This window comes from Leptosomus discolor, chromosome 26 (genome assembly GCF_034619465.1).
Source record: "Leptosomus discolor isolate bLepDis1 chromosome 26, bLepDis1.hap2, whole genome shotgun sequence".
In the NCBI taxonomy this organism is placed as follows: Eukaryota; Metazoa; Chordata; class Aves; order Leptosomiformes; family Leptosomidae; genus Leptosomus; species Leptosomus discolor.
The window spans coordinates 2,506,714-2,521,148 of record NC_141416.1 but is presented as its reverse complement, the minus strand read 5'-3'; the positions used below and the strand labels follow the sequence as shown (position 1 = coordinate 2,521,148).

General features: G+C 61.7%; 2 protein-coding genes across 13 annotated transcripts in view; one reads left to right on the top strand and one right to left on the bottom strand.

The window, feature by feature from the left end:
- Nucleotides 1–8,161, bottom strand: part of UBAP2L (ubiquitin associated protein 2 like) — a 30,084-nt gene extending 21,923 nt beyond the window's left edge. For all 8 annotated transcript variants that reach the window (XM_086478330.1, XM_086478334.1, XM_086478331.1 and 5 more), the window contains exons 1-6: nt 8,127–8,161; nt 4,107–4,236; nt 3,482–3,559; nt 2,967–3,077; nt 448–616; nt 27–122 (exon numbers count right to left, since the gene is read on the bottom strand). In XM_086478330.1, coding sequence (XP_086334456.1) covers nt 27–122; nt 448–616; nt 2,967–3,077; nt 3,482–3,559; nt 4,107–4,196 — 544 coding nt within the window. In that variant the 5' untranslated portion in view covers nt 4,197–4,236; nt 8,127–8,161. The remainder of the gene's footprint in view (nt 1–26; nt 123–447; nt 617–2,966; nt 3,078–3,481; nt 3,560–4,106; nt 4,237–8,126) is intronic.
- A 271-nt stretch (nt 8,162–8,432) lies between these two features.
- LTAP1 (lipid transport auxiliary protein 1) lies at nt 8,433–11,135 on the top strand. 5 transcript variants are annotated; one of them, XM_086478385.1, is made up of 8 exons: nt 8,433–8,519; nt 9,151–9,252; nt 9,505–9,613; nt 9,644–9,652; nt 9,816–9,869; nt 10,127–10,293; nt 10,397–10,455; nt 10,894–11,135. In XM_086478385.1, exons 1-8 carry the CDS (start codon nt 8,451–8,453, stop codon nt 11,090–11,092), a joined length of 768 nt encoding a protein of 255 aa, XP_086334511.1. In that variant the 5' UTR covers nt 8,433–8,450; the 3' UTR covers nt 11,093–11,135. The 5 variants fall into 5 exon arrangements, with proteins under 5 accessions (XP_086334511.1, XP_086334513.1, XP_086334510.1 ...); XM_086478387.1 differs by lacking the exon at nt 9,151–9,252; XM_086478384.1 differs by lacking the exon at nt 9,644–9,652.
- The last annotated feature ends 3,300 nt before the right edge of the window (nt 11,136–14,435 follow it).

The window sequence follows — 14,435 nt, the reverse complement described above, 5'->3', positions numbered from 1 at the left end:
CCTCTGACCTCAAACGCCATGTGTACCTCGGCCTCGGCCGCGTCCCCGCCTCCCTCTTTCTGTGCCTCTTCCAGAAGATCCTCCACTCTTGCCACCGTCTAGTCCATTCTCCTGGCCCCGAACTGAAAGACAGAACAACGCACAGTCGGCTTCAGGATTCATCCCGCCTCAGGAGACACCAGCCCTCCCGCACCGAAGCGCAGCGGCTGGGCGGGAGACGCCGCCACCAAACGCTCCCGGATCTTATTTTATTGAAGCTGCTGGTACTGAGGGTTGTCCCTACGGAACCAGCTCAGCCAAGGGAGCGTCAAACAGCTCCGCCACACACACGAGGGGGGGGTTTTCCTCCAAGACAGGGCTGCCCAAGCAGCTTTACTGGCAGCTCTTCGCAGCACCAGGGGCCTCGGTGTGCACCGTGACGGGCGTTAGGGAAGGGCAGGTCCGTACACTCTCTTCCACGGCTGGCACCTCGCCCCCGCCTCGGTGGCCCGCCACGTCGTCTGCTGAAATCCCGATCCCTTTCCCGGTTTTCTTTGCTTTCTTCACTGGGTTCTGTCTGTCCACTCTCCTTCTGTCCCGAGACACCCTTCTTCTTCCCGACCATTTCCCAGGAATGCTGAAGGTTTGCGGAGGAGAAAGAAATTCGTCACATTTTGATCGATGCAAGATGAAAATACACACGCATCTAAACGTGCTACAGAGAATATCACAAAGGTCTCCAGAAAAATGGTTTCTAGATCAACTTTTTTTTCCCCTGAAGAGTCTATCAGCTTACACACTGCACGGCTTCTTCCTTCGGGGAAAGCGTCCTTACAGCTGACTGGCACGCAGTCCGAGGTAACAGGAGATGAGTTACTCTTTCTGCCAAGATCTACTAAACCTCTTAAATAGAGTGGACATCATACTTACTCAAGTTCAAAGCACGGATAAATTTACCCCGTTTAAGGGAAAAAAACTACCTGCCATTTCATACGGGTCACTGTTTTGGGGAGCTCTCAGAACAACCCCGGTAAATATTCCAAAGTGCTCTGCAGTCAACATTTCAGGGTAAGCTCTTCTCTCAGATGCAGAGGGATTCAGCAAAACCCCCTCCCCTAAAGAGCAGCTGACAGGGAGAGGAGCATCACAGAATTTATCCAACAGGTAAGTTCAAGTCATCCCAAGCTCAAGTGGAAGAAGTTAAGCGCACTTCCAGCTTCCTGCCGTGGGCCTGCAGCATGTTATTTTATGATTTATTTTATAGGTTTCATACCCTTAAGGTGATGCTGCACACTGTTAGATCAATCAAAAATAGTCACAAGTCCTCGACAAACACCTGAAAACGTAACTGGCAGAGAAGTAAACAGCCGGGTTTGGATGGCAACACGCAGGGATAGTGACAAAAAAACCCAAACTGCCTTCAAACCCAAGGCTGCTGAAGTCTCTCTCCGCAGGTGTCTGGCTCAGAAGGAAATTTAGGGAAATATTTGAGTACTGGAATTTTAAGTCAACTCTAACCCAACACTAAGATCATGCCAGCTCCTTTACGGTTTGAAATACGGTACGTCACGAGGAACTCGCTCAGCAGGTGAGCTGCCTTCATCAGCACAGGAGCATCTGAACAATTACCGGTTTCTTCTCAGAAAATCCCCTTTAGGGGAAGGCTGCACAGGCCCAATCCAGGCCAGAAGCAGCTCCAAGACCTCTGACCGACCACAGGGCAGACGCCGCGCTCGGCGCTGCGGGTACCAGCCCCCCGTGGCACCGCAGGCACCGGGGGGGGCTTCGCTCCACCAACTCCACCTTCCACCTCTACAAATGCTCTGCAGGAGCTGCGCCGTGCGGGGCCTATCCCGCCCTGCTGGGCACCTCAGCTGCTGGAACGAAGGAGGCACCAGCACGTACCCACGCTGTCCTGGATGCTGTTTGCACGAGCAACGTGTGGAAACGCAATCGCTGGGACAGCGGGGGTTTGTCGTTCAACTAGAAGCCGCCAGTTACAAGGGATCTGGAGGAAAATACAGTCGTGGCAGAGCTTTGCCTCAGCTGTCAACTGAAAAGGGCTCCCTAAAGGCAAGGAAGAACGTGTGCTGCACTGAACTCAGCCAGCAGCCAAGGCAGCAAAGCCCCTGACGCTGGGGAGCAGCGACGTTACACAGGACAGCCTGAGGTGTCCAGCTCCTCCATCTACGCTCAGGGCTAATAATGAGAGAAAAAAAACGAGCTAATGTGTAATATTCTGAAGTGGTATTTAGAGCCTCTGCTCTACAAAGAGCCGAGTCTGCTTCAGCCAAACCAGGGTGCGGGGAGGATACATCGGATCAGCGGCAGTTTGGAAGGATCTGAGATTTGCGGGCTTTTCACTGGGCTGGAACAAAAATGGCACCTCTGCTGCCTCTGTCACAAAACGAACGATGTCCCACACGCCAGGAGGAAGGGTCCCCCTAAGCAAGCACTTGCTTGTTCCATGAGCTGACTTTGGCTTGCCCGAGACCGGCGCCTGCCTGAGCACAGCCACCGAGCCCAACTCCACAGCAAAAAGACACTCAAAACCACGGCGTGGGCAGTGGCACGTGGGCCAGTCGGGGCCAGAGACACAAAACGGCATTAGTCTGACAGAAAGCAGCCACAGGCCACTCGGTCTCATGGGAAAAGATAAGTTACTCGACACTCACAGCAGCGGGAAAGCTCACACAGATGCTCCTGTGCTGTTGTCAAAGCGCTGGGATTCAAAAGGAATGGGAAGTAAATGATTTTTACTGCATTTTCCCCTCTTATTCCTCTGAGCCTGCTGGCCACACTCGTGTTCTGTGCAAGCCTACAGAGGGGAGCGTTAAGAAGCCGGGACACAACCCCACTTGACATGCTACTTGTGGAACCAGTCAGTCATTTTGGCTTTCGTTATCTCGACCTTGCTGTACGTCTTGCCTCCAAACACGGGGTCACACTGACCTACGCCTCACCGGACTTACAGGACCCCACCCTACCGTGTCCGGATTGCCCTCCAGCAGCACGTTGATGGCTCTGTTAACATCCCCGTTGCAGTCATGCAGAGCAATCACACACTCGTCCTGGTTCTTGCCTGTGATGTCGATCAGCTGTAGAGAAGACAACACCACAGTCAGCGTGTTCCAAACCAAGGGGGCACCAAAATCTCCATGGGTACCTCAGGAGGCAAGGGAATTGAATCCCAAACCAGAAACCCTACAAAGAAATGTCAGGGTCCGGGAGTCTCCCCAGCCTTCTCAGCTTAGTTATCCCCGCTTCAAGGAGAAGCAACTGAGGGTGGGAATTCCCGAGTTACTGTTTGTTTCACCACAACCCAACCTACAACCTCCTTTCCTCAGGATAATATCCTTCCCTGCATTCTGAGGAACAAGTCCAAGGATATCCAGGGAGCAGCCAGCTGCGTCCCTCCCACCCCCACCCCAGCAGCATTTGCGGTGCTCTCGACATCGATCTTGCCTTCCTGTCAGGGCTCACCCTCACTTTCCACACTCACTTGTTTCACCTTCTCCTCAAAGTCAGCATCGTTGTGGTCCGAAATCATCTGTGCAAGTCGAATCTGTTCCGCAGTGGCCTAAAGAAACGGCGCGGGGAGAGAGAGGGCGGTTAGAGCAGCGCATTCCCCACCAGCCTTCCTCCAAAGACCGCACCGCTTCCCCGAGACCTCTGGAAAGGAATCAATACGATGAAGAGGAGGCGCGATCAAGGGCCAGAAAGAGGAAAGCGAAAGTCAGACAGAAGAGGAGCAAGCGAGGGGAGCCTGGAAGAAAGGGACGTCCTGCTGGATGGCCTCAGGGCACCAGGTGAGCGACCATCACCTACGCTACGGTGTCGAGGCAAGACCCTACCACCACCAGAGCACCGAGGCCCGCTGCAGGCGGCTGCTCAGCCACTTGCCTTCCCTAAAGCCGAGGGGGAAGGAACCCCAAAGCTCAGCCCCGGCTGCCGCTCGGGGACACCGATGCGGAAGCCCCGCTGCCAGCGGCCCCCCAGTTCCGCCAGCTCTGCACCCTGAACACCTGGGGAGTTCGTCCGGCCCAGCCCAGGCGTTAGCGCCCAGCCAGGCAGGAGCACCAGTCTCCACCTCCACGCTAACTGGTTTCCATGGACGCTGCCCTTACCTGCGGCCGCTGCTTGTGCTGTGTCTGGCTCTGTGTCTGTGTCTGCTCCCAGTTCCCCCGGGCTCGGTTAGTGCCCACTGATGTCATCATTTACAGTATATACAAATAACAGTATTTACAAGGTAGAACTCTGCGGTGGGTCAGGGGAGAAGAAAGAACAGACTGTTAGAAACCGAAAACAAAAGGCAGCACCAAGAGTGAACGATCGCAGGGGCGAGGCAGCCGGTAAAGCCGTGGCGGGCTCCCTCCCTCCTTCCCTCCCTCCCCACTGCTTCCCCAAAAGCCATGGCGGGCCGGTCTACCACCTCTACGGGCCCCCAAGACAAAAAAAAAAAAAGGCCACTTGTGCTTCTCAAGGTTTCTCCGCACCTTAGTGCCCCGAATGAAACAGCACCTGCCTCCAGGTTGGAGCAATCGGGACCCAGGAGCAGAAGGACTCGGGGGGGGAAAGGGTTTAGCGACCTGCTGCCAAAATGCAAGTGTGTGAGCAGGCAGGGGTTTGCCACAGCCAGGGCCATAAGAGGTTACAGCCATCACCTGGATCAAGGAATGCTTGGGAAAAGCTCTAAGGAAACGTCACTTGGAGAGCACATCTCAGCCTCAGACAGATCAGCTACTTCCCCTTCTCCTTGCTTGACTTCAAAGCAGGGCAGGGGAAGCGAAAACGCTCCGGTAATAAGTGGTGCTACAGGTCTGTGGGATATGGCTTCAAAAAAACATACCGCCCTCGTAGAACTGCCTGGGTTTGCTTGCGCCAAATATTTCCAGTTCTGAAGGATAATAAGTTTTCTTCTACTGAGTATTCTGGATTTAAAAATTACCAAAAAAAAAGTGAACTAGATGTCAACAAGGAACAACAGCCAGTAACGTTGTTAGGGAGCTGCTTGAGGCAAAAAAATCCCAGCAAGAGTTCAGGCCATAGAGCATCCAAAGCAAGTGGAGTTTTCTAACCTCACACTGGGCTTCAGGGGAAAGAGCCCAACCCGGAGGGCTGGAAGGGGATCAGCACCGGGCGTTGTACCCTGCCTATCGTCTCCCAGGCACAAGGGAGGCCAGAACCTGCTACTTCTGAGCCCCCGAAATCTCGATAATCCCAAATTTTACACGTTAACAGAACTGCTACACCTTCCTCCAGAGCAGCAGGGGCTGGTGCTGCAGGCAGCCGCTTGGGACGGGCGAAGGAGCCACAGACAGGGGAGGAAACCTGAGCGAGAACATCTGACCTGCAGGACAGGGTCTGAAGCGTTGCACAGAGCCAGACCCGGCGTGCAGAGCGGGGAGGGCTCGGAAGCGGCGTTAGCAAACGGCCCAGCGAGACCGGGGGCTGCGAGCGCGGGGCTGGACCGGGCTGAGAGATCTCGCCCCGAGAGCACGGAGACCCTAACGCCACCCCCGCGCCACGGCTCCTGCTCCCGCCAGCGTCCGGCCTTCCTCCACAGGCAACTTCCCAAGCGCAATCGCTCCTGCAGCTCCTCACAAAACCTCCAAAGTTCACCCTTCAGGGCGGCCCGGGCCTCGTGGCAACTTAAACCCGCCGTTTGCCACCTCTACAGAGCCGAGGGTTCTTATCAGGAAACCATCCAAGCTACCTGTCCCGTCACCAGGAGCCCCCGAGGTGTGTGTGACAGATTTAAGGAGCACCAAGCCTGGCCTTCACCCAAGGCAGAGCAGCCCAAGCCTCCTGGGCTACGCAGCCACCCCTCCCACGCTCCACGCAGGCTCCTTCCCCACCGTATTTATTCTCGCTCTCCACAGCTACGTCTCTCCCAGTTCTGAGCGTTTCACGCACAAACAAGTTGTCATATTAAACCAATTTGGCAGCAGCACGGCAGGCCCAGAGGGAAGCAATCCTGCACGTTTGCAAGAACTTAATCTGCAATTTCAATAGGACCCAGTTCCAGCAGCCTGCTGCCCCGAACCTTTGTGCAGCGGCCGGGCATTGTTCAACAGCTGCCACGCTCCACTCTGCCCAGCTGCATTTCTGCCACGATTAAATCATGATTATTTTGGCTTCAACATGCCAAAAAAAAAAAAAAAAACAAACCAAAACCCACAAACAAAAAACCAAAATCCACAACAAAAACCACAAGAAAAACATCTTTTATAGAACTATCAGCCAGGCCCTGACCCGCCGGCGGGGAAGCAGGCGTCCCCATGCAACTCCCCACATGCTGCACTGAGGGAAGAGGACTCAGCTGCTGCTAATTTATTCCTCAATCCTGTAACTTCAGCTCCTGGGCAACACCAAACTGCAAACCTTGGTTATCTTGACACTTGAACTGGCCCCCGCACAGAAGGAACGATAACAGGAGTTTACCGGCTCAACGCAGGCTTCAGCAAAAGCGTTTTACCTTATTTTCTTTTTAAGAGCAAACCCATATATATTCACCAAGAGGGATGTAATAAAAAAAAAAGGGCGACTCCAGCCAAAGCAAATCGTGGCTGATCCACGTTTTGAAACAGGGCTAAACCAGGCCACTGCTTACGTTTCGAGACAACAGGAAAAGTGACACATTCCTATAGGATTTAAGGAAAACGAGAAGCTTCACAGCTACAGGTTACAACATCTTTTCTTCAAAGAAGCTGCAGGTAAACGTGCCGCGCTTCGCCGTTGCCCCTACACCGCGACTTGCCTTCCACGTCTACAGAGGAGCGAGCCTCGGCTACACGGAACGTGAAGTGCAGAGTCTCCAGAAAAAGAGGTGATACAAAAACGTAACGAACTGTTCATTTTATTAGAAATTTCAGGTAAGTTACAGTTTTAGAACAAGGATCTGTCAGTCCCATCCGCTATCCCCGGCTGTGTCAGACCTGCTGGGCGAGTCCCTGCACATCCCAGCCTCAGTTTCCCTTCTCTGTTAATAGAGAAAAATCGGTCTTTCCATCCCCCTCCAACAAAGCTGAATGAACACAAGCAAAAGGCTCCAAAGGAAAGGACCACAGAAGGGCAAAGCATTCAGAAAGATCCTCCTGCAATGGGGAGGGGGGCAGAACGAGCGCCCGAAGGAGCCTGATGCAGGGGGGCTGGTTCGTCGTCAAACTCGTTATGAGTTTTCCTCCAGAGCAAACGCATCGCGGCTGCAAACCAAACCACTCCCGTGGGTGCGGAGTAAAGATCGCGGTGGGGGGGAAATGCCCCCGGAGACGCCGTCGGAGCCCCCCCCCGTTTGGTATCAAGGTGCAGCGCTTTACCGGGAAGGCTCGCTGCGGGAGCGCAGGCAGAGCCCCCCAAACCGGCACGGAGGAAGCGCCACGCACGTTCCCGGGCCGGGATCGCTCCGGGGCGACCAAACCGGCATCACCCGGGAATTTCACGTGGGCCGCGGGGACCCGCCCCGCACCGAAGGGCCGCCGACAGCAACGCCGGCCCTCAGGGCGCCGGTGAAGAAAAGGGTGTCGGAGGCGGGCCCGGTCGCCCGCCAGGAGCCCCGAGAGCACGGCGGGAGCGGGGCTGCGCGGCCCCCATTGTTACCGCCGGCATCGGCGGGGCCCAGGAGCACGGCAAGGCCGGAGCCGCCCGGTCCCGCGGCCCAGCAGGCCCAGCCCACGGCACACAATGGGGGCGAGCGGCCGGAGGGAACGGAAGGGAACTGGAACGGGGAGGGGAGATGGGGGGGGGGGGTGTGGTGTGCAGAGCGGGACCCGCGGAGCCGGGAAGGAGCCCCCGCGGCGGCGCGGCTCCAGGCCGGGCCCTCACCCGGGAGGCGGGCAAGCGCGGGCCGCTTCCGCCCTCATGGCCGCGGCCGCCATTCCCCCCCCCTCCTCCGCCCGCCTCCAACCCGCCCGCCCTCCCTCACCTGCGGCGGCCGCGCGCTACGCCAGCCCCCGGCTGCGGCCCGGCCCACTAGGCCGCGCGGGGCCCGCCGGCGGGGTGCGGCGGCCGCCCCCGGAGCGGAACGACGCGCGGGGCCGGGCGGGCGGGACGGCGGGGCCGGGCGGACCGAGGGGCGCTCGGTAGTTTGGAGGGGGGAGGGAGGGGGGGGGGGGGAGGGGGGATTTAAAGGGGCCGCGCGCAGTTACCGGAGCCGCCGCCGCCTCCGCGCAGCCAACTTTACCTGGGTCTCACCACACTGACAACTACCAGCGGCGCCCGCCCCCATCACGTGATGAGGGAGCGGGGCGGGGCCAAGCCGGCTTCACCCACGTGACACGCGCAGGGCCGGGGCCGGGGCCGGACCTGGGGGGGGGGGGCGCTGCGCGCTCTCCTGGCGGCACGCGCGTTGTGACGCGCCGCGCCGCGTCACGTCGCGTCGGAGCGGGTGCCTCTCTCTCCGTGTCACGTGGTGGGGGCGCGGGGAGGCTTCGGGCGGCCGCCATGTTGTGCGGCCCTGGGCCGGGCCGGGGATGGCGGGGGCCGGCAGCAACTGGCTCTCCGGGGTCAACGTGGTGCTGGTGATGGCCTACGGCAGCCTGGTGAGCCCGGGGGGACGGGGAGGGCCCCGGCTCCGGGGGTCCGGGGGCGGGGGGACACGGGCCTGGCGTGTCCGTGGGACCCGGGCCTCCGTGGGACCCGGGCCTCCGTGGGACCCGGGCCCCGGGTGGCCGTGGGGCGTCTGTGGGGCCGATCCTGGGGGTGTCTGTCGGGCTGCCGTGGGGCCGGGCCCGGGGTGGCCGTGGGACCCCAGCGAGGCCCATCCTGGGGTGTCTGTGGGGCTGGGCCCGCGGTGGCCATAAAGGTGCAGTGACACATCCCGGGGGATCCCGGGGGGAGCTCCTGTGGAGCCGGGCTCGGGGGGCTCATGGCGTTGGGCCAGAGTGCCCGTGGGGTCCTGGCGTCTGTTGGGCAGGGAGGGGACATGAGTGGGAACCTCTGTGGGGCCTGGAGTGTCTGTGGGGCCAGCTCTAGTACCCGTGGCGCCCCTGATGGGCTGAACCCGTGTGCTTGCGGGTTTGGGGGTGTCTGTGGGGCCCTGGGGTTGCTCGGCCTGGGGTGTCCACGGGGTTGGGAACAGGGTGTGAGTGGGGCTGAGCCCAGGCTGGCTGGGAGACCTCTCGGGGTGCAGCTTGGCGTGCCTGACCCCCCCTCCCCTCTGTGCCGCTCCAGGTCTTCGTGCTGCTCTTCATCTTCGTGAAACGCCAGATCATGCGCTTCGCCATGAAGTCCCGCCGCGGCCCCCACGTCCCCGTGGGTCAGCACGCGCCCAAGGTGGGTGGCCCCGCCGGGGGGACGGGCCCTCCCTCCCCTCTGCCCGCAGCCCCGTCCCTACAGGCAGGGTCTGCTTCAACACTGGACGTTTCCAGGAGCCGCCACCTCGGTGTGGAGATGGGCTGTGGGAGAGGGAGCAGGTTTATTTCAGAGGACCCCCAGGACTTGCCTGTTCTCAGCCTTGTGACCCCCCCCCAAACAAAGCGAGTGCTCTGTAAATTTGGGTGGTTTTTTTTTCCTCCCCTTGTGCAGGATTTAAAGGAGGAGATTGATATTCGACTGTCGAGGGTGCAAGACATCAAGTACGAGCCCCAGCTGCTGGCTGAGGATGACAGCAGGCTCCTGCAGCTGGAGACACAAGGTACCCTCTCTCGCTGTGCATCAGTCAGAGGCCACCAGAGTCACCGTTCCCGCTTGTCCCCTGCAGCAGGGCGTTCCCCTGGGGCCAAGCTGCGTCACTGGCCTCTCTTGTTGGCTGTCCCCTCTGCTCCTGTCCCCTTACCCCACCTCCCTCCTCCTGCCGAGTTTTGCAGAGCTTTCAGTTGGGATTTTCTCTCTGCCAGGCTGCTACAACTACCTGTACAGGATGAAGGCGCTGGATGCGATCAGGACATCTGGTGAGGGCGCTCGGGGCAGGGAAGGGTGAGGAGAGACCGTGTGGGGAGGGAGGAAAGGTGCGGCCTCGTGATAAGGCTCCAGGTCCTCGTTTGGGACTCGCAGCCGCTTGTCCCAGGCGGCCTGAGGGTCGGCTCTGCTCCCGCCGTGGGAGCGGTCAGTGAGGGGGCGGGAAGGTTGATTACCCACCGACTTCTGACGTCACCCACGGGGGAGCACGAGCGTTTCCACCCGTGCTTCAGCCCTTTTTATTTCCCAGAAATCCCGTTTCACGCCGAGGGCCGGTACCCGAAGTCTTTAACAGGGAAGAACTTCTGTGCCTACCTGCTGGAGCTGCGGAATTCCAGCGCCTCCTTCAAAGGCATCCGCAAAGCCTTGATCGACACCTTGCTGGACGGCTACGAGAGCGCCCGCTACGGCACCGGGGTGAGCGCCGGCCCCGCGGCACCGCGCTCCGGGGCGGCGCCTGGGCTGAGGTCGCGCCGTGCCGTTGCCTGGTTTTTCCATGGTCTTTTCCTTTTGCGTCCAGGTCTTTGGGAAACCGGAATATCTGAAGTATCAGGATGCTCTGAATGAGCTGGCGAACATGTGAGTGGAACTGCCCGGGCGTGCGGCTGGGGGCTTCGTGGGCCTCAGCAGCCCATCGTGGAGGTGTGAACAGGGACGGGTTTGGGGGCAAAACCTACGGGGACAGCGGTTCAGGCTTAGCCTGAGGCCTAAAGTTTTGCTAAGTGAGCCAGCCTGAACCGCTGTCCCCGCAAAAACCCGGCCTCTGAGCCGTGGGCTCTTCACCCCGTCCGTCCTTCGAGGTTTACTCCCCCCTTGCAGCCCAGCTGTTAACGTGGTTTTGGGTTTGGTGCTTGGCCACAGTCACGTTCCTGCCCGCTCTCAGCCAGGGCCCTGCGTGGGCTCCAGCCCTGGCACCCGCAGAAGCTCCAGCCTTGGTTTTCCAACCCCTTTTCCTGAGGGTCAGCGGCTCCTCTGGAGAGGGCGGCAGCTCTGAGGGTGCCTCTCCTCTCCCCGCAGCACCAAGGCCCGGGGAGGCAGCAGCCAGCGGCAGCACCAGTCGGCAGCGAAGGACCTCACCCTCTCCCCCGAGGTCTGCAACCCCGCCACCATCCAGGTCACCTACCTGCCTTCCAACCAGAAGAGCAAACGTGCCAAACACTTCCTGGAGCTGAAGAGCTTCAAGGACAACTACAACACGCTGGAGAGCACCCTGTGAGCCGCGCAGGGAGCGCCGCTCCGGGGACCTGCCCTGAGCAGAGCCCCTTGCCGGGCGCAGCGGGTGTCCTGAGCGGGTTTGGGCCGCGGTTTGGCGGGCAGGTGGCGGCGGGAGGAAGCAGCTGTGCTCCGGCCTCTCCCTCTTGCACCGCGGTGGAGCTCGGCGGGAGGCTCCGTGGCGGCTGCTGGAGCTGGGCCCTCGCCAGGAGCCCGTTTCGGGGCAGCGCGCCCGCCTGCTGGACCCAGAGGGGATCGGCCCCTGCAGCCGCCTCTGCGACAGGCTTGGGACACGCTTCGGGCTTGAGGCTTGGAGTCTGACAATGTCTTCGAGCCCCGGCCCTGTGAATAAACTGGTTAGCTTTAGCTTATTTATAAAAAAAGACATCGATCCCAGCCAGCCCTCTCCTCCACCTCTCCTCCTTCCCCGTGACGGCCGGCGGGGGCTGATGCTGTGTGTCCGTCCTGTCTGTGCGGAGCTCGGGCTCTGGAGCCGCTCGTCTGTTCTTTCCAAAGGGTGAATGCTCGTCTTTTCCCTGCCTGCTGCTCTCAGCCAGGACTGCCCAGCCTGCCAGCGTGGCCCAGGCTGCCTGGATGGAGTGTAAATAGTTTGGTGGCCGGTTCTCCGCCGCCGTGGCTGAGGTGCCTCTTTGGGCTGCGGTTTCTACTCTTTTTTTTTTTTTTTTCTCCTCCTGCGATGGGCATTTGGGGACGTCTCGGGCAGACAAATGCCAGCTTGGAACATCCTGTCTGTCCTGCCAAGGGGGGGGGGATTTCCTCCCACTCTCACCAGCGCCTTGTGTGCCAGCGGCTGCCAAGCCCCCGGGGGTGAAAGCTCGCGGCCCCCAACTTGACGTCTGCGTCCTACCAGGCCGACGGCGGCAGCACCCGCTGCTCACCGGTCACCGCAGCGCGTACCGCGGCGGGGCGGGGACCCCCGCCCCTCGCCTGGGCCTCTGCACTCTTTTTAAATTGCTGTTTAATAAAATGACAGTTAACCCTGAGCAGGATGAGTGCCGTCAGCCCCTGACTCCGGCGCGCCCTTCCCTGCCCCGTCCAGGGCTGTGTCCATCCCTGTGCCGCTGCCGCGAGAACCTGGGGGGGGGGGGGGGGGGGGCCCTTAACGTGGCCGGTGCAGCCAGACTCCCTCGCTGTACTGGGAGGAGATGGGATGGGGTAGGGGTTGGGGAGGTGGCTGTCCTAGGGCTCCCGGGAGCTGTTGGGGACAGTGGGGTGCAGCGTCCCCTCGTACGGGATAAACCCCAGACCCCCCCCAAACCCCTGGCTTTGGTTGCAGGTCCTGGCAAAGGGAGCCCTGGGGGCTGAACCCGCTGTGCTGGGGGGGGGGGGGGCGCAGCAAGGTGGGGGAGAGCCCTGGCATGGGGAGAGCTGGGGCCCAGACCTGCAGGCAGGGTGGGGGGACAGGTGCTGGTGTGTCCCCCCCCCCTGCACCCCATCCTGCCCACCCCGTGTCCCCACAGCTGTGGGCAGATGCCTGGGGGGCACCCGCGGTGCTGGGAGAGGAGCTGGGCCACGGCCTGCGGGGCTGCAGCAGAGCCCGGGGCTTGGGCGCAGCCGGGGCCGCCCAGCCCTGCGCCACCAGGGTTGTGTGCCCACCTCATCCCCCCTCTCCTGGGGGATGATGTTCTCCCAGCTCCTGCAAGCCGGGCGGACGGTGGGGTTCAGCACCAGCTCCTGTGCCCAGCAGGTCCACCGAGCCACCCTGCCCACCGGTTCCTCCCGGAGGAACACCAGCGGCGCTGGTGGGAGCTGCGCCAGCCTGGGCAAAGCTACGTGGAGTGGCCTCAAGTGGCCGACCTGGCGGGCTCAGCGCTGGCCTGGCGTCGCCCGGCTGGGAGTAAAACACGCTGAGCAGGAATGAGGCTGGGTCTGCTCTAAGCTGGGGCGTGGGACAGCCCTGGGTGGAGGTGGAGGGCCGATGCAGCCCCAGCACGATCCCCCCGGCTGGGATCCGGCATCGTGGCCTGCTACCCTACACGTGCTGGGTGCGGCACACGCGGTCCCGGCCGTGGCCAAGCCAGGAGATGGCAGCACGGCCAGCACGGCAGCACGAGCCATCGTGCTCGGTGCCTGGGTCCCGCTCCCGGCACCGTCCCGCCATGCCATGGCGGCGTCGACCACATGCTCCTGTCCCCTGCGGCACGGTGCTCCCGGCCGTGCCAGCACAGCCCTGCGGCAGCGAGGAGAGGAGCCCGGCCAGGCTGGGGGTGATGCTCCCTGGCCCCACGCACCATCCGGGCACCCCTGAACCCCCATCTGCTCCCCAACTGGGGGTTCTCCTTCCCCCGCCTCCCGGCCCCGCTGCCTGTGCCCGACCTTGGTGTCTCCCGGCCCCAGGGCCCATCAGCGCCCGCCCTGGCTCTGCTTATTGACAGGGCTGGGGGCCGCCGGGCCAGCACCCCCCGCCCACGGCCCTTCATTAGCTCGGCTGTCCGGTTGCATCACATCAGCCGCCGCTGCCCGCGCTCCCCCCGCCGGCTCCCGGCACCGTGCTGCCGCCACATGTGTCCCCGCCGTCCCCGCTGCCACCCCCTGTGGGGCCGGAGCCCCTCGTCCCCCAGCCCAGGCAGGCAGCAGGGCAGGGCTGTGGCTCCATCTCCCCTTGGCACTCAGGGCTCCGGCTGCCCCACGTCCTGCCCCATCGGTCCCTCAAAGTTTGGGCCCCCACAGAGCCCCCAACGCCATTCCCAAGGTCGGTGCGTCCCACTGCGTCGAAGCACTGGTGTGACACAGGGAGACACGTGGCCCCAGCACCCGGAGAGACCCTGTGTGCCCTCGTGGCTGGGCGCCACTGGCCAGGTCCCCACGGCCACCCCAGAGCACGTCGGGGTCCTGCCTTTGTCACCCAGCCGTGCCCAGCACGGGGGGCCACATCGGCGTGAGGGATGGGGCAGGGCGACAGGCGGTCACCTCCTCTGGCCGCCCAGCGGAGGGAACGCTCCTGTGGATGGGGGATCCCAGCAGCTCCCCCAAAGTGAGGGGACAGGGACACAGGAGGAAGGGACACGGGGCTTGTCCTTGGGCAGGGTCACGTACAGCCCCTCGGTGGCGCAGGGCCCGCCGGGACGGGGCCAGCTCCCCGATATCGACGCCCCGCTAATGACAGCGTGGTGTGACCGGGGGCAGGAGCAGGCGGCGCGGGGCCATCGACCCGTATCGACCGGCAGCGCTCAGCGGCAAGGGCACGGGGGGCTGCGGAGGGGGCAGGGGGACGTCGATGGGTGGTAATTAATGGGAACGAGGCCACGTGCGCAGGGCCGAGGCGCTCGCCGGCCGCGTCCCCCCGCCGGGTGCAGCTGAGCGCGGTTATAAATGGTGGCCGGGCG